This window comes from Rhipicephalus sanguineus, chromosome 5 (assembly GCF_013339695.2).
Source record: "Rhipicephalus sanguineus isolate Rsan-2018 chromosome 5, BIME_Rsan_1.4, whole genome shotgun sequence".
Lineage (NCBI taxonomy): Eukaryota > Metazoa > Arthropoda > Arachnida > Ixodida > Ixodidae > Rhipicephalus > Rhipicephalus sanguineus.
The window spans coordinates 165,899,077-165,926,966 of record NC_051180.1 but is presented as its reverse complement, the minus strand read 5'-3'; the positions used below and the strand labels follow the sequence as shown (position 1 = coordinate 165,926,966).

The window sequence follows — 27,890 nt, the reverse complement described above, 5'->3', positions numbered from 1 at the left end:
CAACCCCCTTTCCCCCGGCACACACACACACACACACACACACACACACACACACACACACACACACACACACACACACACACACACACACACACACACACACACACACACACACACACACACACACACACACATCCCCCTGAAAAAATTTCTGGCTACGCCGCTGACACTTCGACCCGGTAAGTACAGATAAACCATAGTGCGTGACCACCTCCCACCCCCATCCCCTCTAGAGCTGCACGGTTTAGATATTGTGCATGGAGTGTTCCTCTCACATCTTGCGAGGACCAATACATCGACTGTGAAGAAAACGAAGAAGATGGCTTCGAGTCGTCTTAGGCGAATGCACAAGGGACCCCGTGAGTTTTTCTGCCTTCCTGTGATTAAAGGGTCCTGCGAGAATAAGATAACAATGTTCGAGGGACGGGAAATTCGCTTCTGGGTGGAATCAAATTTGCAACGAAAGAGATATTATCAGGTTGTGTGTACACAGGATAAAGAAATTAATCCGCCTTTTTCACGATGCCACGGCGCATGCGCCCTTCCCCTAGCAAAGAAGTCGCGAAACGCCTCTTAACCTCGGAGGCTTTCGTCTGGCGATACCGACTGTCCCAGCCCCTACCAAAACGGCAGAGGGCAGCAATCAAGAAAGTGTCTTTATTTTCCTTCTTTTACTGAGAGAACTGGTGTAGAGATTGGTTAATGAAAGCGAGAGAGAGGCGTCTGGTCGAACGCCTATAGAAACTTCATGTGTATTAGTATTGCTTATTTATTTATTTATTTATTTATTTATTTATTTATTTATTCATTCATTTATTTAAATAAATAATACTATTAGACCTGGCCCGCAGGAAGCCACTACGATAAGGCTAACCAGAGCCGGGGAAGTCTAAATATTCGACATTTTAATGGCTCCACACTCTCTCAATAACAGCTTTATCGGCTTTATCTATCTAAGGTTCTGTAAAACAAACGTTTAGGACCACTTGAACGACGCTCACTGCGGTAGAGTGGCTAACTGCACGCGTTTTCAATTTCATATTCACCGCGTTTTTCAGTGTTGGTTGCGCTCGAACGCCGCGGGGCGCCGCCCCAGGCGTATCAACCGCCGCGCCAACAAGTGGTGGCGGAACGCGATCGTGTCAATCAAAAAGCAAGAAAAGACGCACGTGAGCTGCTGCGGGGGGAAAGCTCTCGCGTATCGGCCTCGCCTTTGTGTCGATCGTACCGGACATGTGACACGAGAGGCATCGACATGCTACATATCGTCTGCTGTGTCTTTGACATTGTGAGTGCTACCGAAATGCACAATTCGCACTATCGCGTGATGAAGCACAGTACTCCGTAAAAAGTAACTGCCGGTTTCGAACTGTCAGTGGCCACTCTCAGTTGTGTGTTGTTCTAGCACCAGTACTGTGTAAACTGTAGTATGCACGCCGGAGTAAAGTTCGTGCGATAACGAGAGAATCCGTAGAATACGCGCTAAACACAGATGGACACCATTATGATGCAAATGTTCAGAAAGTGCTGTTCAAAAGAGATGTTCAGTTTGCTACGCAGTGCTTGCAAGCAGCGTTTGTGACGCTCTCGTGTGACGGCCATGTAATCGCAAAGTTGTTTGAAATGCGTGCTTTCATTGTCGACTTCTCCGTTGTTGCGTTGTGTATTAACTTTTCCATTCAAGCCGGTGGCTTGTTTGTACCGGCTTCTTAATTGCACCGTTCGTCTTCGATCGAGAGCATTTCGTTGAACAGGTTTTGTGCTTTTATTTCAGCCATAGTGCGCCTCCACCACATTTCAAGAAAAACTTGCGAGCTACTGCTTACCGCGTTGAACATCATGCCGACAAAGGTGCGTGCGCCGGAGTCGCGGCGTTCTGCGTTGTGTTCGTGCACGTGTGTTGTGGAAGCAAGTAGATGTTCCCATTACAGACGTGCTATGTAATCAGTTCGATGTTGCCGGCCGCAAGCACTGTTCAACTACCTGTTCAACACTGCTTGCGGCCGCGACCTGCTTGTTCTCCAAGATAACTGTTGGTACCACTGTGGTTGGTACATGTTGCTAATTAAGGACCATGTTTGTGTTGCTTTCGTTTTTGTACGTTCGAGTTGACTTGGGAATTATAAAAGTCAGCTGGGGAAAGTTCTTTGAGTATCTTATTCACAGTGCACTGTGCCTGTCCAAGCTATTGAATGTTTTACCGAGTACAACAAAATGTTTGCTCGTAAAATTATTAGGAACAATTAACGAAATGTGCATTTGATATGAAATCGAGCAATTTAGGAATGAATCTGTAGCCAAGGTTGTTGTACTGTGCCTCTCTTTTGTAAAAAGTGCCTGACTAGTGCCAAAGCTAGGTAGCACAAAAGAGGATATCTGCATACCAATGCTTGGTAAAAGGGGTAGCTTAGAAGACCGGCCACTGTAGACTTCATCAGATGGTGTAAAATCCCTTGCTGCATATGAAAAAGTAACTTTCCAGATCTTTTTGGTTTTATTGCAAAGGCAGTAAAAGCAAACATGGGACCTTCGATGTCCCACTGTAGATAATGGGCTGTGGAGGCACCCCAGTTTTTCTTTGGATTAATTTCTACCGTCGCAATTTCAGAATGATTTCAGGCTGGGTTAGCATGTCTCCTTGTTATTTTAGTTGCATAGGCGTGTAGCACAAAGCAGTCCTTGCCTTTTGTCTTGCTTCACTACTTTGTGCTGAATGCCTTTGCGCGGAAATTCTTCTGTTTGCACAAAACACAGTACTTAGCAGTAGCGGACCGCACATATGACTTTCAAGCATGTGTGTCTTTTTTTTTTCCTTGCAGCTATTTTCACTGCAGTCACGGATATCTTAACACATCTGATTCTTTTGTCTTAAGATCACTTCATATGTCTAGTGCTTGTGCTGTGTAGATCTTATTTTAAGCCAGTGTGTCTCCTATGTGGTGTGTGTCTCCTATGTAATTTTTATTACTTTGTCTCAGTGCTGTGGCCTGGTTTGACCAGGTCAGAGATGACTGCCAAACGGAGTCAAGTCGTCACACCTTGTTTCGTTTACCTGCAGGGTTGTGACTGCATTGCCAAGTGCTTAAAAAGTGGAAGAAGGCAGAGTGCTGCTAGATAGTTCATATAAAAGCAAAAATATGTAAACAAGATTAACAGTAGTGCATAGGCTATTTATTGCATATTATGATAGCTGAGGACTTTAAAGGGACCCTAAAGAGCAAAACGATTTTTCTCATATTGGTAAAGTACTCCTTCAGGATGACAAAAACACCACGCTTGCTGCGAGAAGACACTTAGTAAGCGTGAAAACGTGCAAAAGCAAAATGTGGGTGGCAACGCCACCTAGAAGTTTCCACACCATTTGCTGTGATGTCACATGTTTTGACACCGCCTACTGGGGACTACGTAGTTCCTAATTGGTAAAAATGAAGTACATTGTCCTCTGAGGGGGCCATAGACTTAACATACCAAGTTTGGATTAATTTTGTTGTGCCACTGGCGCCAAAATACAATAAATACACTTCGAAATCCGTGATGTCACGCGAGGAGATTTCAGCGCAAAATTTAAAAATGAAACTTTGAACTTGATTTTCTGCTCTATTGATAAACCTATGATGGTGAAATTAATGACATTAGAGTTCTCAGAGCGTAACTTATTGATCTAAACCGATTCATTGTTTCTCTTTAGTGTCCCTTTAAGGTCATTTCTTGAGTTCACTCTTTGCCACCAAACACAGCTGGGTGTTTCAATATATTTCTGGCACTCCCAGGGCAAGCTTTATTGAGACGGAAGCCATTCTCACAATGTTAAGGGGTATACTATGGTTCATTCTAGCGCTCCTTTATTCACCTGCCGTCAATGTATTTTAGTTATGCACATAATTGCAGTCCCTTGGGATTTCTTATGGAGCTACGAATATCGGAAATTTTCAAATAACTAACTGTCTTTTCTCCTATCTGATTCTGTAATCAAAATGAGCAGTCACCATTCACAAATGCAAACATTTTACAGCGGAGCTGTTAAGCTTTTCATTATTCATGGCGGGACCTGAAAACTATCATCATCGTGAACCGGCACGCGCTCTCTTCATCCTCTTCTTCATCTACTTTGCTATCAGAACATGTGCGCCGATTTGTGTGGCGTGGGATGCAATAACTCTGACGGGGAGAGGATGAATACAGAGAGAGAGGGAAAGGGAGAAATAGAGAGAAAAAAAGAGAGAGAGAAAGGGAAGAAAGAGAGAAAAAGATAGAAGGCGAGAGAATGGGTACAGAGGGAGAAGGAAAGAGATAGAAAGGGAAGAAAGAGAAAAAAGGTACTAAGACAGAGAAGGAAATAGAAACAAACAGACACAAAAAAGAAATAGAAAAAAAGAGAGAGAGCAAGCATAGCCATGTATAGTATAGTATAGCAAGGGGTGGGAAAGGGGGGTGAGGAGGGAAAGGAGGAGGGCAATGCCACCAGCTCCATCCACTGCTTCCTCAGTCTCTGCACCACTAGTGCGTAGCTGCCCCAATTTTTAAAGAGGATAGTCTTCCGGAACGCAGAAATTTTGGTCTGTCTGTCTGTCTGTCGCAAAGTTCAGCCACCTGGCCAAAGTTTAAGCACTTACTGAACGCGTTCATACTTGTGAACGTTGTCGATCAAAAAGAAAATATTACGCATATCTGAGGCGCCACATCAATACATAAGTATTAGGTGGTGTGTTCCTTTACTAGAAAATACATAGATACGTAATTCTAAAGACCCTAGTGTTTCTTAGGCTGCACTGAAAATGCTAGTGTTGCTTAGGCTGCGCTGAAATGGCGCAGAAACGTGCAGAAACTTCGGACAGAAAAAAACTGCTGGCAGAAGACTATGACGACATTTGCAGCATAGCACGCAGATACGCGGCCAATTTTTTTGTAAGTAGTATTTCAATACTTCACATGTTAGCACAGTGCAATCAGCCATGATGAAAATAAGACATAAATGAAGTGAATTTTCCCCTTGCCAAAATATTGAAGAGCACGTGAGCATGCCGAACTTCTCTGGGAGCCAGACTTTTTGACTAAAATGTGATTCGGGCTCAAATTTCACTAAGATTCGGTATTCAGCAATGGGTATTTTCAGTGTTATTTATTGAAGCTTGAACCGCGTATCCCAGTCTCTTGGGATTTGCTCAAATATGTGTAATAGCAAAATTACTTGACTGAAAGGTGACACCATTTTATAGCGCCTATTGTAAGTAAGGAATAACTGCTTCTTTTGCTCGGCCATTGCTGCAGCCAATGGACATTTTCATTTTAGTCTGAAAGCTATACACAGATGCTAACAAGCTCTTCAGACCACCTTTTAAAACCAGCTTTCTAACACATCACTATGTGAGCTCCAAGGGAGCTGTCTAACTACAGTACTCCATTCGAGCTTCCGGAATCTAGCATATTTCAAGTGAACTGTAATGTTAAAAACTTTATAACATAGTGAATGCTGACAGCATTGTTCTATGTTAATGCTAAGAAAAACCTGTTTGTTATTCAAAAAGTGTTCAGTGTTTGGTTTGATTTGCCTTTACTCTTAGTCTTATTTAGGCTTCAAAAATCCTTGTTTGCACACACCCTATTATTTATTTCCCATGTTCTCGGGGCCATGCACATTAATTAGACGGATAGCTTTTACAGCTAGCAAAATACAGTACCAAATGTGCATTGAGCTAGAAAAGTAACATGTGAAGCCTTTCCGTTATACAATTCCAGCTGATGCTTCACAAAATAGTCGAGAAGTGGTTCAAAGCAACAGGGTGTCCCAGCCATCAAGCACCAAAGTTTTTAAAAATAAAAGCTGTGTTACTGTACTAGTATGCTGGAGTGGCCACCAGTAATTTCATTAATGAGATTTAGTTATTTATAATAAATATTGTAACCTGAGAAATTCTCCCTTATAAAAACATCAATGAGGCATCAGTGGGCATACCTAAGAGGCACCTAAGTATACCTTTCTCAGCACTGTACTAATTGTGTGCGAATGTTTTTTGACTGAAGAATTTGTGTAGGTGCTCCAATTACGTTTGCTTATTTTTGTGACCTCAAGCACTTTTGCGTGTGTAAGATAGTAGTAGAACTTTTTCATACTGTGACATATTTGGGCTGCTTGCTTTAGGCAGAAAGCTTGAATGTCCCGACAAATTTTATCGCAGGTCCTGACGCCCATACTCAGTGAAATATAATATTTTAGTGGGAAAATAGATGCATTTATTTTCCATTATGCCTTATATTTATATTAGCAGAGAGAGTATTTGCACTGTGAGCAAAAACCAGCTGGTATGACCCTCTTACCTGACAGACAAGCATGCCATGGTTTTGTGGTTGGAGCTTGTACTTATTCCTAGGTAGTAACCAACTATAGTTTTCATAGTAGATATACTTGTTTTTATAACTACACACTTTAAAAGGTACTGAGTTATTATGAATAAGGCCTAATGAACTAAATAGCTTGTGTGCCAGCTGGACTCTGGCAGCATGCAACTTTTAAAAATAGGAACTGTGTTATGTAAAGAAAGCCTTGTACAGTACAGTCCACTGTTAAAGGGAGCACTCCAATGAGCACCTTTCATTTTGCTGGCCCTCTAACAGCTAGGGGACAGGGAAACATTGTTCATGCACTGCACGAGTCTGTCAAAAAGAGGTAGAACTGTCAACCACCAGTCATCATCATCATCATCATCAGCCTGTCTATGCCCACTGCAGGGCAAAGGCCTCTCCCATGTTCCGCCAATCAACCCGGTCCTGTGCTTTCTGCTGCCATGTTATACCTACAAACTTCTTAATCCCATCTACCCACCTAATTTTCTGTCTCCCCTCACGCGTTTGCCATCTCTTGGAATCCAGTCAGTTACCCTTAATGACCACCGGTTATCCTGCCGACGTGCTACGTGCCCGGCCCATATCCATTTCTTCTTCTTGATTTCAACTATGATGTCCTTAACCCCCGTTTGTTCCCTGACCCACTCTGCTCTCTTCCTGTCTCTTAAGGTTACACCTATCGTTTTCCTTTCCATCGCTCGCTGCGTCGTCCTCAATTTAAGTTGAACCCTCTTTGTAAGTCTCCAGGTTTCTGCTCCGTAGGTAAGTACCGGTAAGATGCAGCTGTTATATACCTTCCTCTTGAGGGATAGTGGTAGATTATCATTCCTTATTTGATAATGCTTGCCGAATGAGCCCCATCCCATCCTTATTCTTCTAGTTATTTCACTGTCATGGTTCGGCTCCGCGGTTACTACCTGTCCTAAGTAGACGTACTCCTTTACAACTTTCAGTGTCTCGCCACCTATCGCAAAGCGCTGTTCTCTGCCAAGATTGTTCCACATTACTTTAGTTTTATGCATATTAATTTTCAGACCTACTCTTCTACTTTCCGTATCCAGTTCAGTAATCATCTCTGTAATTCAGGTTACTGAAGTACTCTCCATGGCCACCATGCAGCGATGGCGTAGTGGTAGAGCATCAGCTTCGCATGCAAGAGGTCCGTGGTTCAACCACCAGTAGTCTTATGCAAATCTAAGCCACCGTGTTTTTGCAAGAGAATGAAATGCAAACATGCCCTGCACGCAAGTGTTCCCTTTAATAGTAGACCCATCTGTACATGTTCTTCCTAATGTGCTGGAGTGGCCACCAGTAATTTCATGACCTTTACGAAATTTTTCGCACTCTGCATCAAAATGCCCGACCATGCCATGTGTGATGACTGGTCGCACAGAACCCTTCCCTTCAACACATACTGTGTGACTGTTCTCACCGTAATGTACAAAGATAGTTGCTTGCAATAACGCCAGCTTGCTTTTCTCTAAGAACTTTACACGATTAAACCATTTACGAACGTTGACCTGATGCAGCCATTTTTGTACTTTTTAAGGACACCAGACCTGCACAGCTAGAAGAGTGTTAGCCAGTGCTGTTTGTAGCCATCACAGTGAGTAGCTGCTGTGATGGCAGTGGCACCATGGTTACAGGTGGCACTGGCTAACCCGCCCAGGTTCACATGCACAGAAATACCTAATAAAGTGGATGGGAGGACAACTGCCGCTCAGTTGGTAGAGCATCGGATGCGTTGTGCGAAAGTTGTAGGTTCGGTCGCTTCCAGCGGCAAGTTGTCTTTTTTATCTATTTTAATTTTTTTCCATTTATACCAGAATTACAACACTGCAGTTAAAGACTGCAAATAATGCCTCTATACTTTCCTAGGCTTCATTGCCTGTTAGTTTCATTACGTTGTGTCTTAAGAAAAGCTGTGTTAAAGACAAAGGAACGGTTAAATAGATGCAAACAGCGTGACTAGACTAGGACTATGAAAAAGGAGATTGTCTCCTTCCTTCTACTTGGTTCACGGCTAAGCAGCTCGGGAATGCATGTATGATTCCCGGCCACGATGGCCACATTTCATGGGGGCAAAATGCAAGTGCACTTAAATTTAGGTAAACTTTAAAGAACCCCACGTGGTTGAAATTAACCCGGAGTCCCCGCTACGGCGTTCCTCATAATCTTATTGTGGTTTTGGCCCATAAAACTACAGCAGTTATTTTCCTTCGTTCATGTCTATTCGCTTTGTTTTCCAGCCAGCCTACGAGCCTCTACCAACTTGCACTATTTTTCATTCTCCTGAATGGTTAAACTTGTTCATTATTGATGTGTAGCCATTTTGTCTCAATTTCAGGGTGACCATTCGTTTAATGAGTACGAGGACACAAGTAAATCCAACGCTGTCAAGACTGAACAGGCACCCACTTCTCTGAGCCGTGAACACTGCCAGAAAGTCTCAGCACCACTATCATGTCCCATCTGTAACAAAGCTTTTGGTCGAAAGTACCATCTGATGAGGCACCTGCAAAATGCAGTTTGCTCTACAGAGCACAAGCTTTCTTTGCCCTGTCCAACGTGCGGCAAACTGTTTTCCTCAAAGGTGAGCTTTTTACAGCGAAAGCTGCTATGGGATCACAAGGGCCGTTTTTGGCGCCGTAGTTGTCCGCCGGCACCGCCGGTGTCCGTAACCACTATCGCTCGAAATAAGAAAAAAACGAAATAAGAAAAAATTTCCAAGATGGAACGAGGTTCGAACCTGGGCCCTCTGCGTGGGAGCCCAGTATTATACCTCAGAGCCATGCCGGTGCTTGAAATTGCTTTGCAAAAAGACCCTATACAGGCTTCATGACAGGAAGGAACCACATTAACATACATAATGTAGCGTGGTAGAAGAGTAAAATAACAACCAAGTGTCACACAACGCGAATTCTGTAACCAGGCGTCACACAATGCGAATTGCGCAACGAGTAGGTTGCTGAATGCTTCCAACCCATTACAAAAAGCTCTGCCTTAATTCTTCATCGTCATTAGCCACAGCATCAACAAAGTGCACATAATGCCTTACAGGTGTTTAGCAGGTACCACGGTTCTGCGCAGAACCACGAAAAATTGCTTCCCTATTTCACAAAAATTATGATTTATAGCGTAGTGGGTTTCTCGCAAGTGCTCTTCTATTGGTTGCCAAGGAAGCCCATAAGGCTCCCATGATCCATTTCCTCAGGGTCTCATTAAAGTTAATTCCCTCTCTCTATCTCTTTCTCACGTTAGCGTATGTTATAAAGCGTGGTGGGAGAGTGAAATAACCACCGGGCGTCACACAATGCGAATTACGTAACTAGTGGGTAATTTAAAGCTTCCAATCCATTACAATATGCTCAGTCATAATTCTTCATCATCATCAGCCATCGCATCAAGAAACTGCACATAATGCCTTACAGATGGTACCTTGCTTCTCCGCAGAATGACTAGTAATGTCATGGTGGATGATTCCCAACTTCACAAAAATTATGATTTGTGGCGTAGTGGGTACGTTGCTAGTGTACTTATATTGGTACTCACAAGAGAGTTTATAACGGGCTTTACAAATGCCGCTCTTCAAGCTTTCGCTATGACTTTGCTGCGCTTTCCGCGCAGGCCTGGCGTCGTTCTTTTTTCCTTTTTTTTGCTGCATTGCTATAAATGTTTGCCAATGAGTTTTCCTAACACTGCAGTACTAAACTTACCGTAAAGTTTCGAGCAAGTGCCCTCTGCCCCCTGAGCAAGCTGAAGTTACTGGCAAAGTGGAGGTGGGGTGCTTTCCTGGAAAGGCACCAAAAGTCAAGATGGTGATAGTTTTCCCACGATAAAAAAACTGTGTGCACTAGGACTTCCTCAGAAGTCTTCTGGCTCTCATTCGTGGTGCAGTGCACTGCCACAGCGCTGCTAACAGCAACTCACAAACACGAGAAACACAAAGGCAACGCAGTCAGACCGCAGGAAGCGTGGCATGGAAGGGCTTCCGATCATGAGCTCATGCCAATACAGCTCTGGGCAACAGAGGCAGATATCGAAGGGCTTACGTTTGCTAACTGCATGCACCGTAGATACCTTCTACGAATTGCAAATTCGGATCTCGAAGACCGTGCTCATGGGCACCTGGCAAATGTCATGGGTGTTGTACGCCAAAAAAGAAAGTTTCAAATTTTGACGAGACTTCAAACACAGGTGCTTTGAGATCGGGCTGCTAAGCAGGATTGGATTGGATTGGATTCTGGCAGGCCAGTGTTGCCTGTATGTGGTGTGTAATCAGGGTGTGGAGGGGCAGGGGGGAGGGCGTGCGGGGGGCTTGCTTGGAATTTTATGGTAGTGTTTTCAAGAAGGCTGCTGCAGTCTACAGTTTCCATAGAGGGAAAGTTCTAGTAGTGTTAGAAATAGATGCCTGCAAGTAGTTATAAACACATTTTTTATATATTGCCATGCCCGCTTCTTCTTTTATTTTGATGTGTTCGAGTTTGACCAGCAAGGACGGTTATCAACGCTCGACGCTGGCCCCGAAGCAGTGTTCGAGAAGCTTCACGATTTTGGTAGATCGTTTTGTTAAGATTGCGCGCCGCACGCGAATGTTCCAGCTTTGTCGAGAGATAACACCGCCACCAGCGATATTGCTGGAAAGTTCCATAGCGCCTGCATAAAAGCCGACGCGCTTGACCGCTTGTCAGTTGATCGACGGACGACGCCCTGTTCGCCGCTATCATTGTACAGCGTGTATTGCTGTATTGCTAGTTCTCATTTTCCGGCCACAAGTTCGGCCAAATAAACAGTTTCATCCTGCAAACACCGACTGCTGTCTTCGTCGACGTCACGACCACGTGACATCTGGTGGAGGTGCTGCTTCATGATCCGGACGCCACCGCGGAGCGCTGACCCAAGCCCAAGCCGCGACGAGGACGACGGCAAGGAAGTCCCGGATCGTCGAACAAGCCGCAGACAGAAGGGACTGCAGCCAGAGCACGGGCTCCTTCCCGAAAAACCCAGGCAGCCGCAGATCTCAACATTGACCACAGCGACGATGACCGACCACGTGCAGCCTGCGCCAATCCTTTTTCGCCAGCCCAAGGAGCCGCCAACCTTCCACGGATCGTCGTTCGAAAACCCGGAAAGCTGGCCCGAAGCCTACGACCGAGTCGCCCTTTTCAATTCTTGGACCAGTGAAGACAAGCTACAGCATGTCTTCTTCGCCTTGGAGGACGCAGCTAGAACATGGTTCGAGAACCAAAAGCGAACCCTGACAACATGGGACGTTTTTCGCAGCAGGTTCCTGGCAACATACACCAGCGTTGTCCGCAAGGAGAGGGCCGAGGCTCTGCTCGAAACCCGCGTGCAGCTGCCAAACGAAAACGTGGCACTCTTCACAGAAGAAATGACGAGACTGTTCCGTCACGCAGACCCTGAGATGCCCGAGGAGAAGAAAGTTCGCTTCCTCATGCTAGGAATCAAGCAGGAGCTGTTCGCGGGACTAATCAGAAACTCACCCAAGACCATCCAAGAATTCCTCGCGGAGGCAACAACAATCGAGAAGACGCTCGAGATGCGCACTCGGCAGTACAATCGCCGCGCATTTCAAGACAGCGCAGGAGCTCATGCCCTCGGCTCCGACGACTTGCGCGAAACGATCCGAGCCATCGTGCGAGAGGAGCTGCTCAAGCTCGCACCTCTTGCACAGCCCGAAGTGACGTCGATTGCGGACGTTGTACGCGAAGAAATCCAACAATCACTGGGTGTTCCTCAACCGGCACCGCCGCAGCTGCAAGCAATGAGCTATGCTGCTGCAGCCCGACGCAACGCCCCCCCTCCTCGCCCACGTCAAGACGCCGCGCCGCCCCAGCAGTTCCGCCGCCAGGCACCACCGCCGCCACCACCGACGTCATACCGCCCGCCAGCCGGTCAGCGATACACGCCGAGGAAGATCGACGTTTGGCGCGCCCCCGACCATCGTCCACTCTGCTACCACTGCGGAGAAGCTGGCCACACCTACCGCCGCTGCCAGTATCGACGGATGGGACTGCGCGGGTTCGCCATCGACGCGCCGCGTCCACAGCAGGGTGAACGACCACGTGACATCGCCGACTATCTGGCAGGAGCGCAGTGGACCCCCCCGAGGACCTTCCCGATCGCCGTCGCCAGGCCGCTACGCCTCTCCCCAACGCCGCCAGTACACTGGCCCCTTCCGGGGCCGGTCGCCTAGCCCGTATCCGGAAAACTAAGGGCAGCAACCGATGGAGGTACGGTTGCTGTACGACGAAACATCGAAGATCCTCCGCCGCCGCCGACGACACCACGACGAAACCTTGAAGACCCGACGCGAACCAGACAGCCCTGACGACGAAGCCTCGCGGACCGAAGTGGACCTGACAACGCAGCGGGGAAGCAGCGGAACAAACCGACGTAGCCGTGACCCGGCGCCACGACCTAACTGCAATGCAAGACGACGAACTAGCGACCTCGACGTCCTTATCGACGGCCACAACGTCACAGCTCTCGTTGACACCGGAGCCGACTATTCTGTCATCAGTGGACCGTTCGCCGCGAAGCTGAAGAAAGTTAGGACAGCCTGGGAAGGCCCCGAAATCCGGACAGCTGGAGGTCATCTAGTAACACCGGAGGGAATCTGCACAGCGAGACTCACCATTAACAACCGGATTTATCCCGCGAACTTCGTAGTCCTGCAGCGTTGCTCGAGAGAGGTCATTCTTGGTATGGACTTCTTAAGCCTTCATGGTGCAGTCATCGATCTGAGATCCAAGTCGATAACACTATCCACAGAAAAAGCACTACCGCCGTACACGCCGCCAGAAAAACACGCCTTGAATGTGCTGGAAGACCAGGTCACCATTCCCCCTCGCTCCAGCGTCATCATTTCCGTCGGCACTCAGAAATCAGCAGACCTGGAAGGCGTCGTCGAGGGCGATCAGCACCTGCTTCTGAACCGTCAGATTTGCGTCGCAAGAGGCATAGCCGAGCTGCGCGATGGCAAAGGAAAGGTAGTGCTGACAAACTTCAGCCACGAATATAGGCACCTAAACATTGGTACGACGGTCGCCTACATCGACGAATTCGTGGACGCCAGCAGTGCTTTCGCCTTCTTCGATGCTACTGAACCTGCTTCGAAGGATCGAGATCCCCACAGATTTCGACGTCAACCCGAGCCTCCCGAAGCACAAGCAAGACCAGCTTCAAGCCCTGCTCCTGCAATTCAAGGACTGCTTTTCGTCGTCGTCAAGAATTCGACAGACCCCAGTCGCGAAACATCGCATCATAACAGAAGAAGGTACCCGACCAATCCGACAGAGCCCGTACCGAGTTTCGACGCGAGAACGCGAGGCTGTTAAGAAACAGGTCGACGAAATGCTACGCGACGATATCATCCAGCCGTCGAAGAGTCCGTGGGCATCCCTGGTGGTGCTAGTGAAGAAGAAGGATGGGACTCAACGTTTTTGCGTCGATTATCGTCGCCTGAACAAAGTCACGAAGAAGGACGTGTATCCCCTTCCCCGGATAGACGACACCCTGGATCGATTACACAACGCAAAGTACTTTTCGTCGATGGACCTCAAGACCGGTTACTGGCAAATAGAAGTCGACGAGAGAGACCGAGAAAAGACTGCTTTTATAACACCAGACGGCCTGTTTGAGTTCAAGGTCATGCCCTTTGGTCTTTGCTCGGCACCTGCGACTTTTCAACGGGTTATGGATACAGTACTGGCCGGCTTGAAGTGGCAGACGTGTCTCGTGTACTTGGACGACGTCGTTGTGTTTTCCTCAAACTTCGACGAACACCTTCGGCGCCTTGAAGTTGTACTTCAAGCAATCAAGACCTCCGGACTCACATTGAAGCCTGAAAAGTGCCGCTTCGTGTACGAGGAGCTCTTGTTCTTGGGTCACGTGATCAGCAAGGATGGTGTTCGCCCGGACCCGCGGAAAACAGCCGCCATCGCTGACTTCCCGACGCCCACCGACAAGAAGGCCGTACGCCGTTTTCTCGGCTTGTGCACCTATTACAGACGTTTCGTCAAGGAATTTTCACGGATCGCCGAGCCACTGACGCAACTCACGAAGGCCGACGTCGAATTCAGGTGGGAAACGTCGCAAGTTCAAGCATTTCAAGAACTGAAACGACGCCTGCAGACGCCTCCCATACTTGCGCATTTCGACGAATACGCCGATACGGCACCGATGCAAGCAGCGTAGGACTCGGCGCCGTCCTTGTGCAAAAGACCGACGGATTCGAAAGGGTCATCAGTTATGCTAGCCGGTCGCTATCAAAGGCAGAAATCAACTACTCCACAACAGAAAAGGAGTGCCTGGCCATCATCTGGGCTACATCGAAGTTTCGCCCCTACCTCTACGGCCGTCCCTTCAAAGTTGTGAGCGACCACCACGCCTTGTGTTGGCTAGCTAACTTGAAGGACCCTTCAGGTCGCCTCGCACGGTGGAGCCTACGACTTCAAGAATTTGACATAACCGTCGTTTACAAGTCCGGAAGAAAACACTCCGACGCTGACTGCCTGTCCCGCGCCCCCGTTGACCCACCGCCGCAGGACGACATGGAGGATGACTGCTTCTTGGGAACCATAAGTGCCGAAGACTTCGCCGAACGACAGCGAGCGGACCCAGAACTCAGGGGCCTTGTGGAATACCTCGAGGGCAGGACCACCGTTGTTCCCAAGGTATTCACGCGAGGACTGACGTCGTTTTTCTTGCGCAGCGGTGTTCTCCTGAAGAAGAACTTCTCGCCGCTTCGAGCCGATTCCCTTCTCGTAGTGCCCTCGACATTGCGACCAGAGGTCCTCCAGGCTCTGCATGACGACCCGACGTCTGGACACCTGGGTGTTGCTCGCACGCTCGCAAGAATACAGGAAAAGTACTACTGGCCGCGCCTTGTCGCCGACGTAACTCGCTACGTCAAGACCTGCCGGGACTGTCAGCGACGTAAGACACCGCCGACTAGGCCAGCCGGACTTCTGCAGCCTATCGAGCCACCTCGACGGCCGTTCCAGCAAATTGGGATGGACTTACTGGGGCCGTTCCCGACGTCCAGTACCGGAAACAAATGGATCGTCGTAGCTACCGACTACCTCACCCGCTACGCCGAGACGAGGGCCCTACCCAGAGGCAGTGCCGCCGAGGTAGCGAAGTTCTTCGTTGAGAACATCCTCCTGCGTCATGGCGCCCCAGAGGTCCTCCTCACCGACAGAGGTACGGTGTTTACTGCTGACCTAACTCAGGCAATACTGAGATACAGCCAAACAAGCCGCCGCCGGACCACAGCGTACCACCCACAGACCAATGGCCTCACCGAGCGGCTAAACAAGACCATCGCCGACATGCTGGCCATGTATGTCGACGTCGAACACAAGACGTGGGATGCCATCCTTCCGTATGTGACCTTCGCATACAACACGGCCATGCAAGAAACGACGCAAATGACGCCGTACAAGCTGGTCTACGGAAGGAGCCCGGCAGCGACGCTCGACGCAATGCTACCAACCGCCATCGACGAAGACGACCTCGACGTTGCCACCTATTTGCAACGCGCCGAAGAAGCTCGACAGCTCGCCCGCCTGCGCATCAAGAACCAGCAGAGGGTCGACAGCCGTCACTATAATCTTCGACGACGCCACATGGAGTACCAACCCAGTGACCGTGTGTGGGTCTGGACGCCGATACGCCGACGTGGGCTCAGTGAAAAACTTCTTCGGCGATACTTCGGGCCATACAAGGTGCTTCGACGTCACGGCGCTCTTGACTACGAGGTCGTCCCGGATGGCATTACGAACTCCCAGCGACGCCGCGCACGACCTGAAGTCGTCCATGTCGTGCGCCTTAAAGGCCAACTCCGGCGATTTTTCGAGGTCGATGGATCTCAATGAAATTCGCTGGGTACGTTCCTTTGAAAGTTTCCGTCATTTATGCCAAATTACAGGCTTGTGACACGCGCAGATTGTTTGCAAATGAATTTTAAAGATTGTCTGCAAACGCCCTCCCGGTTTCCCACAATTATTGGCAACATTGCGTCTGTGACGTCAATATTGTTAAGGCGATGGAAGTGACGCAGCAGAGGGCACCGCTAACTGTCAGTATCAGACGCGGCACTGTCAGTCGCAGACACTACAGCTGATGCGCGGCGTGCTCACCTCTCCACTGTGCTCCTGCTCGTCCCGGCTGTCACAGTTTTCATACTCCGCGCCGGCGTGACCGGCATGCCTTGCACGACTTCCGGTTCGTAACAACTACTACGTCATACGGAGACAGTACACTCGGTTGGGTTTCGGTTTCGGTATTGCGCCTTTTTGCTTATTAAAAATTATTTTCGAATTTGCTGAGCATTTCTGCTATCGGGCGCGTGACAAGAGTGTCTCGGGAACATAAAAGCACCATTACCCTGACATGGTGAAAAAATCGCCGGAGTTGGCCTTTAAGCCGTTTTTTGCGCGTTAGCGAACCTGGGGACTGTACTTTTTCCTTTGTTATTGTAATTTATTTGTGTATGCACTTGTTTTTTTCCTTTCCATATTCTGTTGCAAGCATCGGGACGATGCAAGGAGGTTTAAAAAAAACTGGAGTGGAGGTCCCCTATACGCGCCCACGCGAGCGGGTGAAGCCTGGGAAACTGGTTGGCGGCCATTTTGCTCCGGGCAAGAGAGAGCGCAGCTTGAGCGTGGCCAGCGTAATTGTGAGCTTTCGCGGGGGCGTTGCAGCATGAGTACGGGACGGTTAGTGTTACTTAGCTTTTTCTTCCTGCAAGATTGAAGAAAGCAGTTTCTTATGCCATAATACAGGGCTGAAGTGTGCCTGATAACGCGCACAATACGCTTGCAGCATTCGCGAAATGAAGCACATGGTGTAGCCGATAAGTGGTACATAATATTTTATTCAGCCTCGGCATTTACACAATTTCAAAAGAAAAAAAAAAGAAACATATACACTGTGGTTAAAACATGAATCAGAAAAGCAACTAATCTCACAAGAACTTCAAAACGCATCATAATGAAGACAATCACAGAACTAAACATATGAAATACGCCTCCCTTGAAAATTTAAAAACACACAAAAGCAGACTAGTTGACCAGCTGGCTGCTGCTCTTGTTTATGCATAATTCAGAAAAGCACAAAACTAAACATATGAAATACGCGCCCTTAAAAACAAAACACAGCAAAAAAAAGATACAAAAGCAGACTAGTTGACCAGCTTGCTGCCGCTCTTGTTTACGAATAATGCAGAAAATCACGAAACTAAACATACAAAATGCGCGCCCTTATAAACAAAACACAGCAAAAGAAACGATACAAAAGTAGACTAGTTGGCCAGCTTGCTGCAGATCTTGTTTACGCTCGTTTACAGATTTTTAAAAATAACAGTCCTTGTCAGCCGTGTTCGTACTCCACTCTGGGAGTTCTTCCGGTTGATTTCTTTTGAGATGTGGTGTAACCTGATTTTCATGTATAGGATGGCAATCTCCTTCGACAAATTATAAATGTGGTTGTCGAGTGGATCGCAGTCCATTAAATGAGGCTCGAGCTGAGCAAATAAGGCTTGTTCAAGAACCACTGTCAATACATCTACCATTATGCGCTCACTGTTTGCATGCAACGATTTTAAGTCCTTACATTGAATCTGTAGAGCACGAAGCTCTTTCTCTACAATGTGACAAATCTTCAGCACATCCTTCGACGGCGCCACAAGGCCGCAGTCAGGGGCAGGCCAAGGGGGGGGTTGGGGGGGTTCAAACACCCCCCGAAATTTTTCAGTTTTGCTTGTGTATATGTACACGCACACATACAAACGCACGCACGAACATCCATAATGTATGGTTGAACCCCCCCCCGAAAAAAATTTCTGGCTACGCCCCTGGCCGCCGTTGGTTTTTACAGCTGTGGGTGCTGGCAGCTCATCGGACAGCAGCGCAGCGCAGCATTCATCGCAGGATGTGCAAGCATACACTTTTCGTGCCACAAAATCTGCTATATATTGCACTACTGCGCCAACAACAGATGAAAGGCTTTTCGGGCAATCCACCCGATGGGTGTGATCGGTATCGTCGTCCAATGGCTGCAGCAAAGACGATCTTCTTAATGAAGCGAAAGATGTTGGTGACTCAACGAGGTTCCCAATGGACAACGAATATCCGCTGGACATCCGAGAAAGAGCCCAACGTCCAGAGCCGATATAGGACGTCCGTGGGGCAATTGTGGGACGTAATATTTTGGATTACATCTCTCGTCCAAAATTTAAAATCCTATGGACATCCGTGCGAAATCGTTCACAGACGAATTTTTATGTCCTTTTTCGGATCGCGTAAAGGCGTCCGCAGGACAACGGTTGAGGATATTTGACGAGCTCGATCGTGCATATACATGTAGACCGATCGTCGCACGTGCCCGTCATGACGAGCTCGGCAAGATGAGCCGAGGTGATCCCAATTAAGACCGAGTCTATAGTTGGTGCTAATTAGGCTATAGTTAAGCCCTCTAATCTGAAAATTACGCCAATTAAGCTAAATCTCTTAATTAAGGTAATTTATCTATGGTGCTATGATTATAAGCAATTAATTCCCAATCGAACCCGATTGATACCTAGCCCATACTCGTCATTTATCAACGCCTCCTATAAAAGAGGCGTTGGATTTACAATGTGATCACGTAAACATTTTGTCAAGCCAGAACCAACAGAGCTGCGACCAGCTCTGCTCTACCAGAGCCTTGCGCTTCAACCCATATTCGCCAGCTAAATAGGTAATTAATGAGACCTTTAGGTTGGAAACGCACTTGTCGAGTGAGAGTGCGCTGCAGCAGACGAGAAACTGAAGGATCTTTGATGCATACTTACACATGAAAAGTGATTCCTGGCTTTTTCTTCACACGATTCGTGCAGCCGAAGGCAGCGCATGAGCTCACCATCGCGTCCAGGAGCGTTTGACATGGGTCTAAACATCTGCAACACTCGCTTGTCGCCAGAGAAGAGGAGAAATTCGCCATCTGTGGAACTTCCGCGCGGGCCCAAGCGACCACCCACACGTTTTCTGCCCGGAGCAATATGGCGGTCGTCGGCTTCAGCGGCGGCGCGCCGGCTCCACTCCAGAAGTTTTTTTTAAACCTCCTTGGGACGATGCTCTTTCAGAGGGGGGCAATGCCACGCCCGCTTCTTCTTTTATTTTGATGTGTTCGAGTTTGACCAGCAAGGACGGTTATCAACGCTCGACGCTGGCCCCGAAGCAGTGTTCGAGAAGCTTCACGATTTTGGTAGATCGTTTTGTTAAGATTGCGCGCCGCACGCGAATGTTCCAGCTTTGTCGAGAGATAACACTGCCACCAGCGATATTGCTGGAAAGTTCCATAGCGCCTGTATAAAAGCCGACGCGCTTGACCGCTTGTCAGTTGATCGACGGACGACGCCCTGTTCGCCGCTATCATTGTACAGCGTGTATTGCTGTATTGCTAGTTCTCATTTTCCGACCACAAGTTCGGCCAAATAAACAGTTTCATCCTGCAAACGCCGACTGCTGTCTTCGTCGACGTCACGACCACGTGACAATATTTACTGTAGAACTTTAACGTCTTTTCATAGGCTGTGCATTTCCAAGGTGTGTGCAGGTCCTTGAAACTCTTGAAATTGAAGAGTATGTTTTCAAGAACCTTGAAAGTTCTGGAATCATCATTTCCCCTTGAAAACTCATGAATTTATTCAGCAAAACCTCATGAAAGGGGTTTCAGGATTATTTCAGCAGCTTTCTGTGATGGATTAGCATGGACCCTGCAAATGCCAAATTTTAGAAACAGTGAAACAATCAAACCTGGATGTCTCTTATGTTGATAGGACAACAAAATAGTTTGATTTAGTGGTCATTCAATATTAGAGATGTATTCATGTTAAAAAAACGGCATGAGGCAAACACGGACACAAGAGAGAAGTCAGGACACCACAAACAGCTTTGATAAGTAGCTTTTACATCACTGTACAACTACCTTCACCACTGCTTTGATGCCTTATTGCTCTATAGATTTGCATTGCTTTTAAGGTTCTTGCTTTATAGGTTGAGACACTCACCTTGCTATTTATTTTCCTGGGCATGTTATTCCCCTTGCATGTAGTGCCTTGTTTGGCAGCTTATGCAAAAACAATGCTGTTTTGCTGGCAGGAATGTTTCCATTAATGCGATAAGTGACTACACTACAGTTTGGAGAAGTTCACTTTCAGGGGTGAAGCTTTGATATCGAAGGTGGTCGTGAACATTCTTAATTCATGCATAGTACAGTGCTATGCTTTTGCATAGGATTTCTGTGAAGTATTACTACTGTTCTTTATGGGTAATATTCTCTTGATGTACCCCTGTTTGATATATTGGGGTTTGATTGTACTACAACCTTAACCTCTACTAGTGCACATGCAGAACTGGAAAGCCTTAGTGGGAGAGCTTGGCACCAGATCTTGGTGCTGGTTTGTTTCCTCTGTTTACAATTTTCTCAGCCCTCATGCTGTGTTCATTTTACTTTCTCATCAGTCAGTTTGTCTTTTTTTTTTCCTGCTTTTTATTTCTTTGCTTATATTATGGGGACTTCACACCGAAACGTCCTCTCTCATCTTATTGAGCAAGCGGAGAACAAAGATGAAATTTATTGGACTAATGCCAATGTATATTTGGGAAGTACTTGAAGATATAGCAGGGTAGCTTATGATCATCACCCCATGGAAGAAAGTCATAGCAAGGCTGGATATTTCGAATAATATTTTTGTGTCCCTAGCACAGTGAAGCTATAGTAGTGTTCTGAAAACATTGCTATATGGTAAACAAGTGCTACATTGGATACTGCTCTGCACCCTTGAAAAAGCCTCATTAGAGGTCCTGAATGTCTTTGAATATCCTTACAGTTCTCTCCCTGGAACCTGTATGAACCATGATTTTTGATGAGTCTGCCACATATGTGGACTGTGGTTGGCATTGACATGTGGGAACTCTTTCAGGCGAAGCTTGACTACCACATCGCCACGCATGACGTGGAACCAGAAAATTGCAAAACATCTCCCCACAAGCGGTTCGAGTGCCATCAATGCGGCCGCCTCCTTTGGTCGCAGTCTCAGTTGAAGATTCACCAGCGAACCCACACCGGGGAGCGACCATTCGCCTGCACCGAGTGTTCCAAGACTTTCGTTTCCTTGGGTGCCTTGAACAAGCACAAGCTTTCTCACTCAAAGGAAAAACCTTTCCTCTGCCCCCACTGCCCCGCCCGGTTTTCCTTGAAGGGCACGCTCAACAGGCACATTCCCACGCACACTGGCATACGCGCTCACAAGTGTCCTCACTGCTCTAAAGATTTCATCCAGGCTGTGGCACTGCAAGCCCACCTTGTTACTCATACGGGCAATAATGGCTTCCCCTGCTGCGTGTGCGGACACGTGTTCTCGCGCAAGTCCCGCATGAAGGAGCACGTACTGTGCGTTCACAAAGGCCAGCGTAATTTTAAATGCGACTTATGTGGCAAAAAGTTTTCACGCAAGGATGATCTCGTTACCCACCAAGACCACAGGCACGGCCTTGTCGGCCAGCCTCTGGGTGGTCTCAACCCGGCATGGAGCAGCTTAACGCTCATGACAATGGCCACGGACGGTTTGTCGCCTCCCAGAACTTTTACTGATGATGCACTCGTAAATGAATCTGTGATAACTCGTCAATCCATATTAGATGTGTCCCCCAACTCTGGCGAAGCGGCTGCTAACATGGAGTCTTTGAAAAAGCGTGAGCATGAATTTGCAAGTGCAATACATACTACACGCAATGCATTCCATCAAGCTAACACTAATGACAGCGTTCTACATAGTAAAAAATCGTTTGTCAAGCCCTCAGGTGCGGATGAAACTTGTCTAGTTGCACTTCTAGGTGAAATCTCACAGAAGGGTGTAAAGGAAAATCACCACGCTAAAGAACAATGCACTGACACCTGTGTCATGCGCAACCAAAACTTGGCAACAAGATATTTGTCTACATCTCGCAATTCTGCAACCTCTACGCAAAAGGACTTTTACCTTAAAAGTGAGCCACCATTGGATGAGTCGGAGGAGAACTGCGATAGTCTGAAAAATCGTATAGAGGAGTTTCTCTGCTTCCTCATTGAAAAACCGATACTCGAGAGATTGGGCTGGCCTAATGCGCAATTAAGTGACTTGTTGGAGGCTGTGATTCGTCACTGTGGCTGCAGCCCGTTCGAGTCTCGCTCTGACTCCCTCGCTGATAAGCTCAGAGAAAACTGTAAAGTACTTTTTACTAAGGTGCTAGAAGATGATGTTGCTGGGAAGCTCCTTGATGATGATCAGAGTGTAGATGCTGTGCTTGATAAGGTTCTGGAGCTAGCTAGGCTGAACTAGCCTGTGTTGAATGGTGTGTGTGCATATAAGCTGTAGGAAATTTTACGTGGGGCAGCACTTCATGATGGGGCTAATAACTTTTTTTTTCTGTCGACACCCGCAGAAATCGTGCTGAAGACTAAGATAATGCAGACATGGTGTAACTAAGGAGGCCTGTGATTATTGTTTATTTTTTGATTAAATAATAACAATAAAGCTCGAGAGCAGATAGTGTTTGCCACAGACAAAGAATCCCTAGGAGGTGAGCAGCCTTCTTTCTTTTCGGTACAATTTTCATGTTTCATTGCGACCTTTTTTGACGCTTTTTGAAGCTCAAATCGCGATTCTTCTATTCAAGATACCGAGTTACTCATAAAGAAGTTGTATGAATGTTGGTGATATGACTGCTGAATGTAATTGGTGTGGGAGGGATGTAGAAAGCTTGACGTTGATGTATCAGCCGCACATCGGAAATATTGTCAATTCAGGGTTCATTTGTTTGTTTCAGTTCAGCTTTATGATCCCATACTTAGCGTACGGAACTCTTTTTTCCCGCTTAATTGTGTTTTACGTGTTTGTAGTTGACGTGCTAGTGTGCACTTCCATTTTCTGTGAATCGAGCTTCGGGCGATAACAGTATTGCGGAGTTTAATTATTATAGCATTCCTTTCACATTCCTTGTTTTACTTGTATTTGTCGGGGAAAAAAATGAGTACCTCAAAGCTTGATGTCGAAGATGTTTGTTGGGTTGCCGAAATGCACATGTCCTTTTATTGGAGATCACTGCCTATAGCATTTGGATGCTGCGGCACAATTACTGTACTTATAGCTCTTCGAATCGATACGGAGTTCTGTAACTTACTTTCCTGTGCGGACTATGTACACATCCTCACGCAAGACATTGACCGGATCTCCACTTGGCGTATTGCTCAAAAAAATGCCCTGTGCTCTTACCAAACACTCATTCCAAGTGCATCTCAAGCACTTCAACGTGTGTACAGCTACCATTCTGACACAGGCTATTTACAAGTCTGATGTTCTGCTCATTCCGCTTTTTTTTTCTTTATTATTTCAACATTTGTCATGGCGGACACATTCAGGTCGTGAGCACGTATTACCTTTATCTGAAACTTCGATGGTCATTTTGCCGTGTGCAAATTGACTGTAATGACTGTAAAGAAAGGTCAGGGCTGCAACGTTGTCATTATTAGAACACATGCCTGAACAATGGCCCACCTCTGCAAGATTCCCGCCAGTACTTAAGAAGGGTGCTTTGCTGGGCGAGTTGGTGCTGCGTTCTTGACAAAAGTGCACTAATTCAACAAAGACGACAGAAGAATAACACAGATAGCGTGAATTATCAACTGAGCTTTCACTGAGGAAACAAATGTTTATCCTCCTCAGACCTGAGAGTAATGGCACGGAGAAATAACTTTGACCAAGTTCTTATACTTACTTTTGTGTTGCATAGAACCCACAAAAAAATTATTTTCAATGTGCGCAGAGCCTAACAACAAGTAATTGTTTGTCCCCGTGCAGGGACACTGGGTCTATCCTTAGGCATTGCTAGAAATACATATGCATTTTTGTGTATTTGGAAAGGGCCGCAAATAACTGTTTCGAGGATGAACTTTAGAGAAAGAAAGATTAAATTGATTTTTATTAGTTCTGGTGACACATTTAGAGCACAACAAAATCACTTTTGGGACGTTCTTAACCCCACACACCAGTGAGTCAAGCTATCAGAGCAATTCCTTTGCGACAGAACTCACGAATGGAATTCATAGAAGCAGTCTCTTCCAACTTCTATGCAAAGGTACACGTCGCACCGAGCACATCTGTGGCGTGTCTTCATGCTGCAGCCAGCGTTCCAGCACCTCGCTCCATTTGGTAGGTCGTCCTTCATTGGCAAATGCAGTGCGTCTGTTTTGCGGAAATGTTCTGATGGCAGAGCTTTTGGTCTCTTCCTTGGTGGAATGTCTAGGTCATCTTCGTCTTCTTGACGAGTTGCGATCACCTTCTGCCATATCAATGCTTCGGCCACGCAAAGCTTGAAATCAAGGTACTCCAGAATGTTTTTTCTTTGGACGCCCTTTGCCTTCTTGTCTGCTCTGTACTGAAGCCAGCTGTTTACGCAAGCAAGGTCAGACATGTGAAGAATTGTACGCAGTGTCTACCTGTTTGTGCGGCTCCTTTGAGCATACAGGGAGAGCATTCTGTCAGCTAAGTCAACACCACCCATATTTGCATTGTAGTTTCTGATGACGGATGGGTGCGGGACATCCAGAAACTTCTTGTCTTTCTTGCACCATCTTTTGCACTTATCTTCAGGCTCCACTCCAAAGGCAGCCGACAGCATCACAATGGACTTTTTGTCGACCCATTTTGTGCAAGCAAGCGTGCTGTCTTGTCGCAGTTGCTGCTCTGAAGTACCCTGAGATTTCTTCAACAAATCCTTGTCATTTGTGAAATGGGCGTCTTTTGGCATTCTGTTCTTCATCAGAGTGCCGGTGCCAAAAATGCCCTTCTTCATGAGCTCATCCATCAAACCGACCGAAGAAAACCAACGGTCACAGTAAAGCGTGGAGCATGCAGGCACTGTCTCAACCAGCTTCAAGACTGAGTTGCCCGATATGCCAAGGCCAAAGCCTGGAAACGTCTCTTTGCCTTTGTAAATTGCAAAATCATAAATCAGCCCGTCCTTTCCTGCGAGAACAAAGTTTTTTCAGGCCCACAGGGTTTGGTTTGTTAGGGATATATTGCTTCATAGGACAGCGCCCTGAAAATGGGATGACTTGTTCATCCACACAGAAGCAGTTGGGTCTTTCCAAGCCCAAGCAGCCCTTTCGCACCATCTCAACGAAAGGCGCAACCTTCCAAAGTCTCTCGCTCTTCTTGTCGTCATCACTGATGTCGTCGTCAAGTTGGCAGCACAGGTTAGATCGCAGTAAGAAGAAACGATCCCGTGGCATGGTGTCGGCTACTGAGCTAACAGCCAGGCCCTTCTTCCAAAAAAATCGTATTCTTGGATATCCAATCACTCCCATCAGCATGGAACAACCCAGAAACTGTTTAACTTCCTGACCAGTGATTTTAGATATGATTCCATGCCCTCTCAGAATTCCTTGGTTTGTTTTTTCGAGCATGTTGTCACCTACATACTGCTTGTAGTAGTCGGCAGGCGAGAACTCCAAATCTAGCTTCCGAAAAAACACACCCCGTCTCGAGAACAGGCACATTGTTTGCTGGTGAAGAACTGGCTGCCTTCCACAGAGGACACCTTGGCGAAATTCCTACACCGCTGGAGCCGTCGTCGTCACTATCAGAAGATGAACCAGCATACTCCTCAGTGTCGGAATCATACGCGGCATTCACGTCGTCAACGTCATCTTCATTCTCGGAGTCCGAAATATCGGAAGTTTCCCGGTCGCAAATTGATTGCAATACTTCGTCTGCCTTCTTGGTGGATAAGCCTGAAATTACAAAGCAGTGGGAAGTTAGACTTAAATTCCCACTGGTAAACTTTCATAAAAAAGAATGTGCTAGTCGGCCATCTGACTTCAATATAAACACGCACATGAACCCAATGTCCCTGTGCAAGGACACTAAACTTAGTAAGCTGCGAAGGTCCCAATAAAGTCAATGGTTTTCTCTAGACGGTGTCAATGTGTTCTCCAGGCATTAAACCTTTGCACTCCGTTGCAATTTTTTAAAATGAAAAGCATTAAGACCAACGATAAAGCGACTTACCTGGCCGTCTCGCATAAAACGTGCTGGCGCTGATTGCCGCCATGTTTTTTCCGAGCGGGAAAGAGAAATTTCGCCGAGCTCAAGGTAGATGGCGCCACAGGCCTTGTCCTTCTAGACGGACATTGGTTCTCTCCGCTGCAACAGCCGTTCTAGTTTCCGTCGCCTGTGAATCAATGTCCCTGTGGGGGGACAAAAGGTCTGAGGTTATATACTCACTGAGTAACATGTGGTCCAAAAAGGGCATAGTTAGAAACCTGTTGACATCTGTCAATGGTGTGCTCTCAAGCAATCAATCTCAGTGGTATGCAGCGTAATGGATGGCCGTGCGACACACGTTTCGCTAGACTTGATTATGAAAAATGCTCTCGTGCCACCTCATCGTGTAATGTCAGTGAAACCTCATTTGATCGTTCATGCTGTGTTTCTGTTCTTCGTCTTCGTTGAATTAGTGCACTTTTGTTCAAGGTTGCTTGTACTCGTAATTTTTGTTTTCTCACTCATTTATTTGACCGAATCGTGTGTTACGTAATACACTAGCTAATAGCGTCACCTGTATTACATGTTTAGCTGCCAGTCTGGGAATGTGATGTTCTTGAAATGTGACGCAGCCCCCTTTGCACATCAGTAGGTTTGGTGCGTTTACACGGTTGTCATATTGTCAGAAATAGCTGAGGTGTAGTAAACAACGCAAGGTATGAGGAGCTGCGTTTTAGTTGTTTCACCGATTGGGTGACATCAGTTTTTTTTACTGAAGGATTTTGAAAAGCAGTATGTGTAAAAATTTTGAAGAAAAATGAAAGAAACAGCTTTATTGGTATTTCTTGTATGCAGGAGTCCAGGATAGATAAGCAGATAATATGAATAGTAGGTCAAGCTACTCAATTTTGCTTTTAGTAATAGTTACTTAAGATATGATAGAAAATTGTGCCATCGTCGCAAGCGAAATAGTAAGCCATCATGATATTGGGCTCGGGCCTCATCTACGTGCACTTGGTATTCTCACTTTTTATTCTAGAAAAATGTGACATCTTAATGGAAATGTTGTGAAGTGTTGATTGTGCCATCTCTTTGTAATTTGCACATCCATTATGCAGCGCATGGCAATATATAATGCATTCAATATGAATACTTGCTGTTTGGCACACTAAGAACTGTGACCTGGTAAGACCTTATAATAACTGTGACATTGCCTAAGAGTGTATCGACATGTAATGTTACTTTAAATGGATGTGACATTCTGTAGCTCATTGTGATCTTGTATGTCTCATCACTATATGGCATTGAAGTGTGGCATTTCTCGATTGAGAATCATGTGATTACTTGGTTGAAAGCATGTTGAGATAAGCTTTCTTTTTGTGCAGAATTACTGTGATATGGATGATCAAATTGTGGTTCTCGAAATAAACCATTTTCTCCCAGCGATGTGAAA

At 46.6% G+C, this 27,890-nt stretch overlaps 1 protein-coding gene across 1 annotated transcript; it reads left to right on the top strand.

Moving 5' to 3' along the window:
• The first annotated feature begins 1,144 nt into the window (after positions 1-1,144).
• LOC119394406 (protein suppressor of hairy wing) lies at positions 1,145-27,890 on the top strand. The gene is made up of 4 exons (XM_037661702.2): positions 1,145-1,288; positions 1,775-1,851; positions 8,690-8,935; positions 21,335-27,890. Exons 2-4 carry the CDS (start codon positions 1,840-1,842, stop codon positions 22,730-22,732), a joined length of 1,656 nt encoding a protein of 551 aa, XP_037517630.1. The 5' UTR covers positions 1,145-1,288; positions 1,775-1,839; the 3' UTR covers positions 22,733-27,890.

Bases quoted from the DNA above. Each gene is read 5' to 3' on its own strand.
- LOC119394406 (XM_037661702.2), top strand. The intron at 8,936-21,334 runs GTGAGCTTTTTA...GAACTCTTTCAG, and splicing joins GCAAACTGTTTTCCTCAAAG to GCGAAGCTTGACTACCACAT.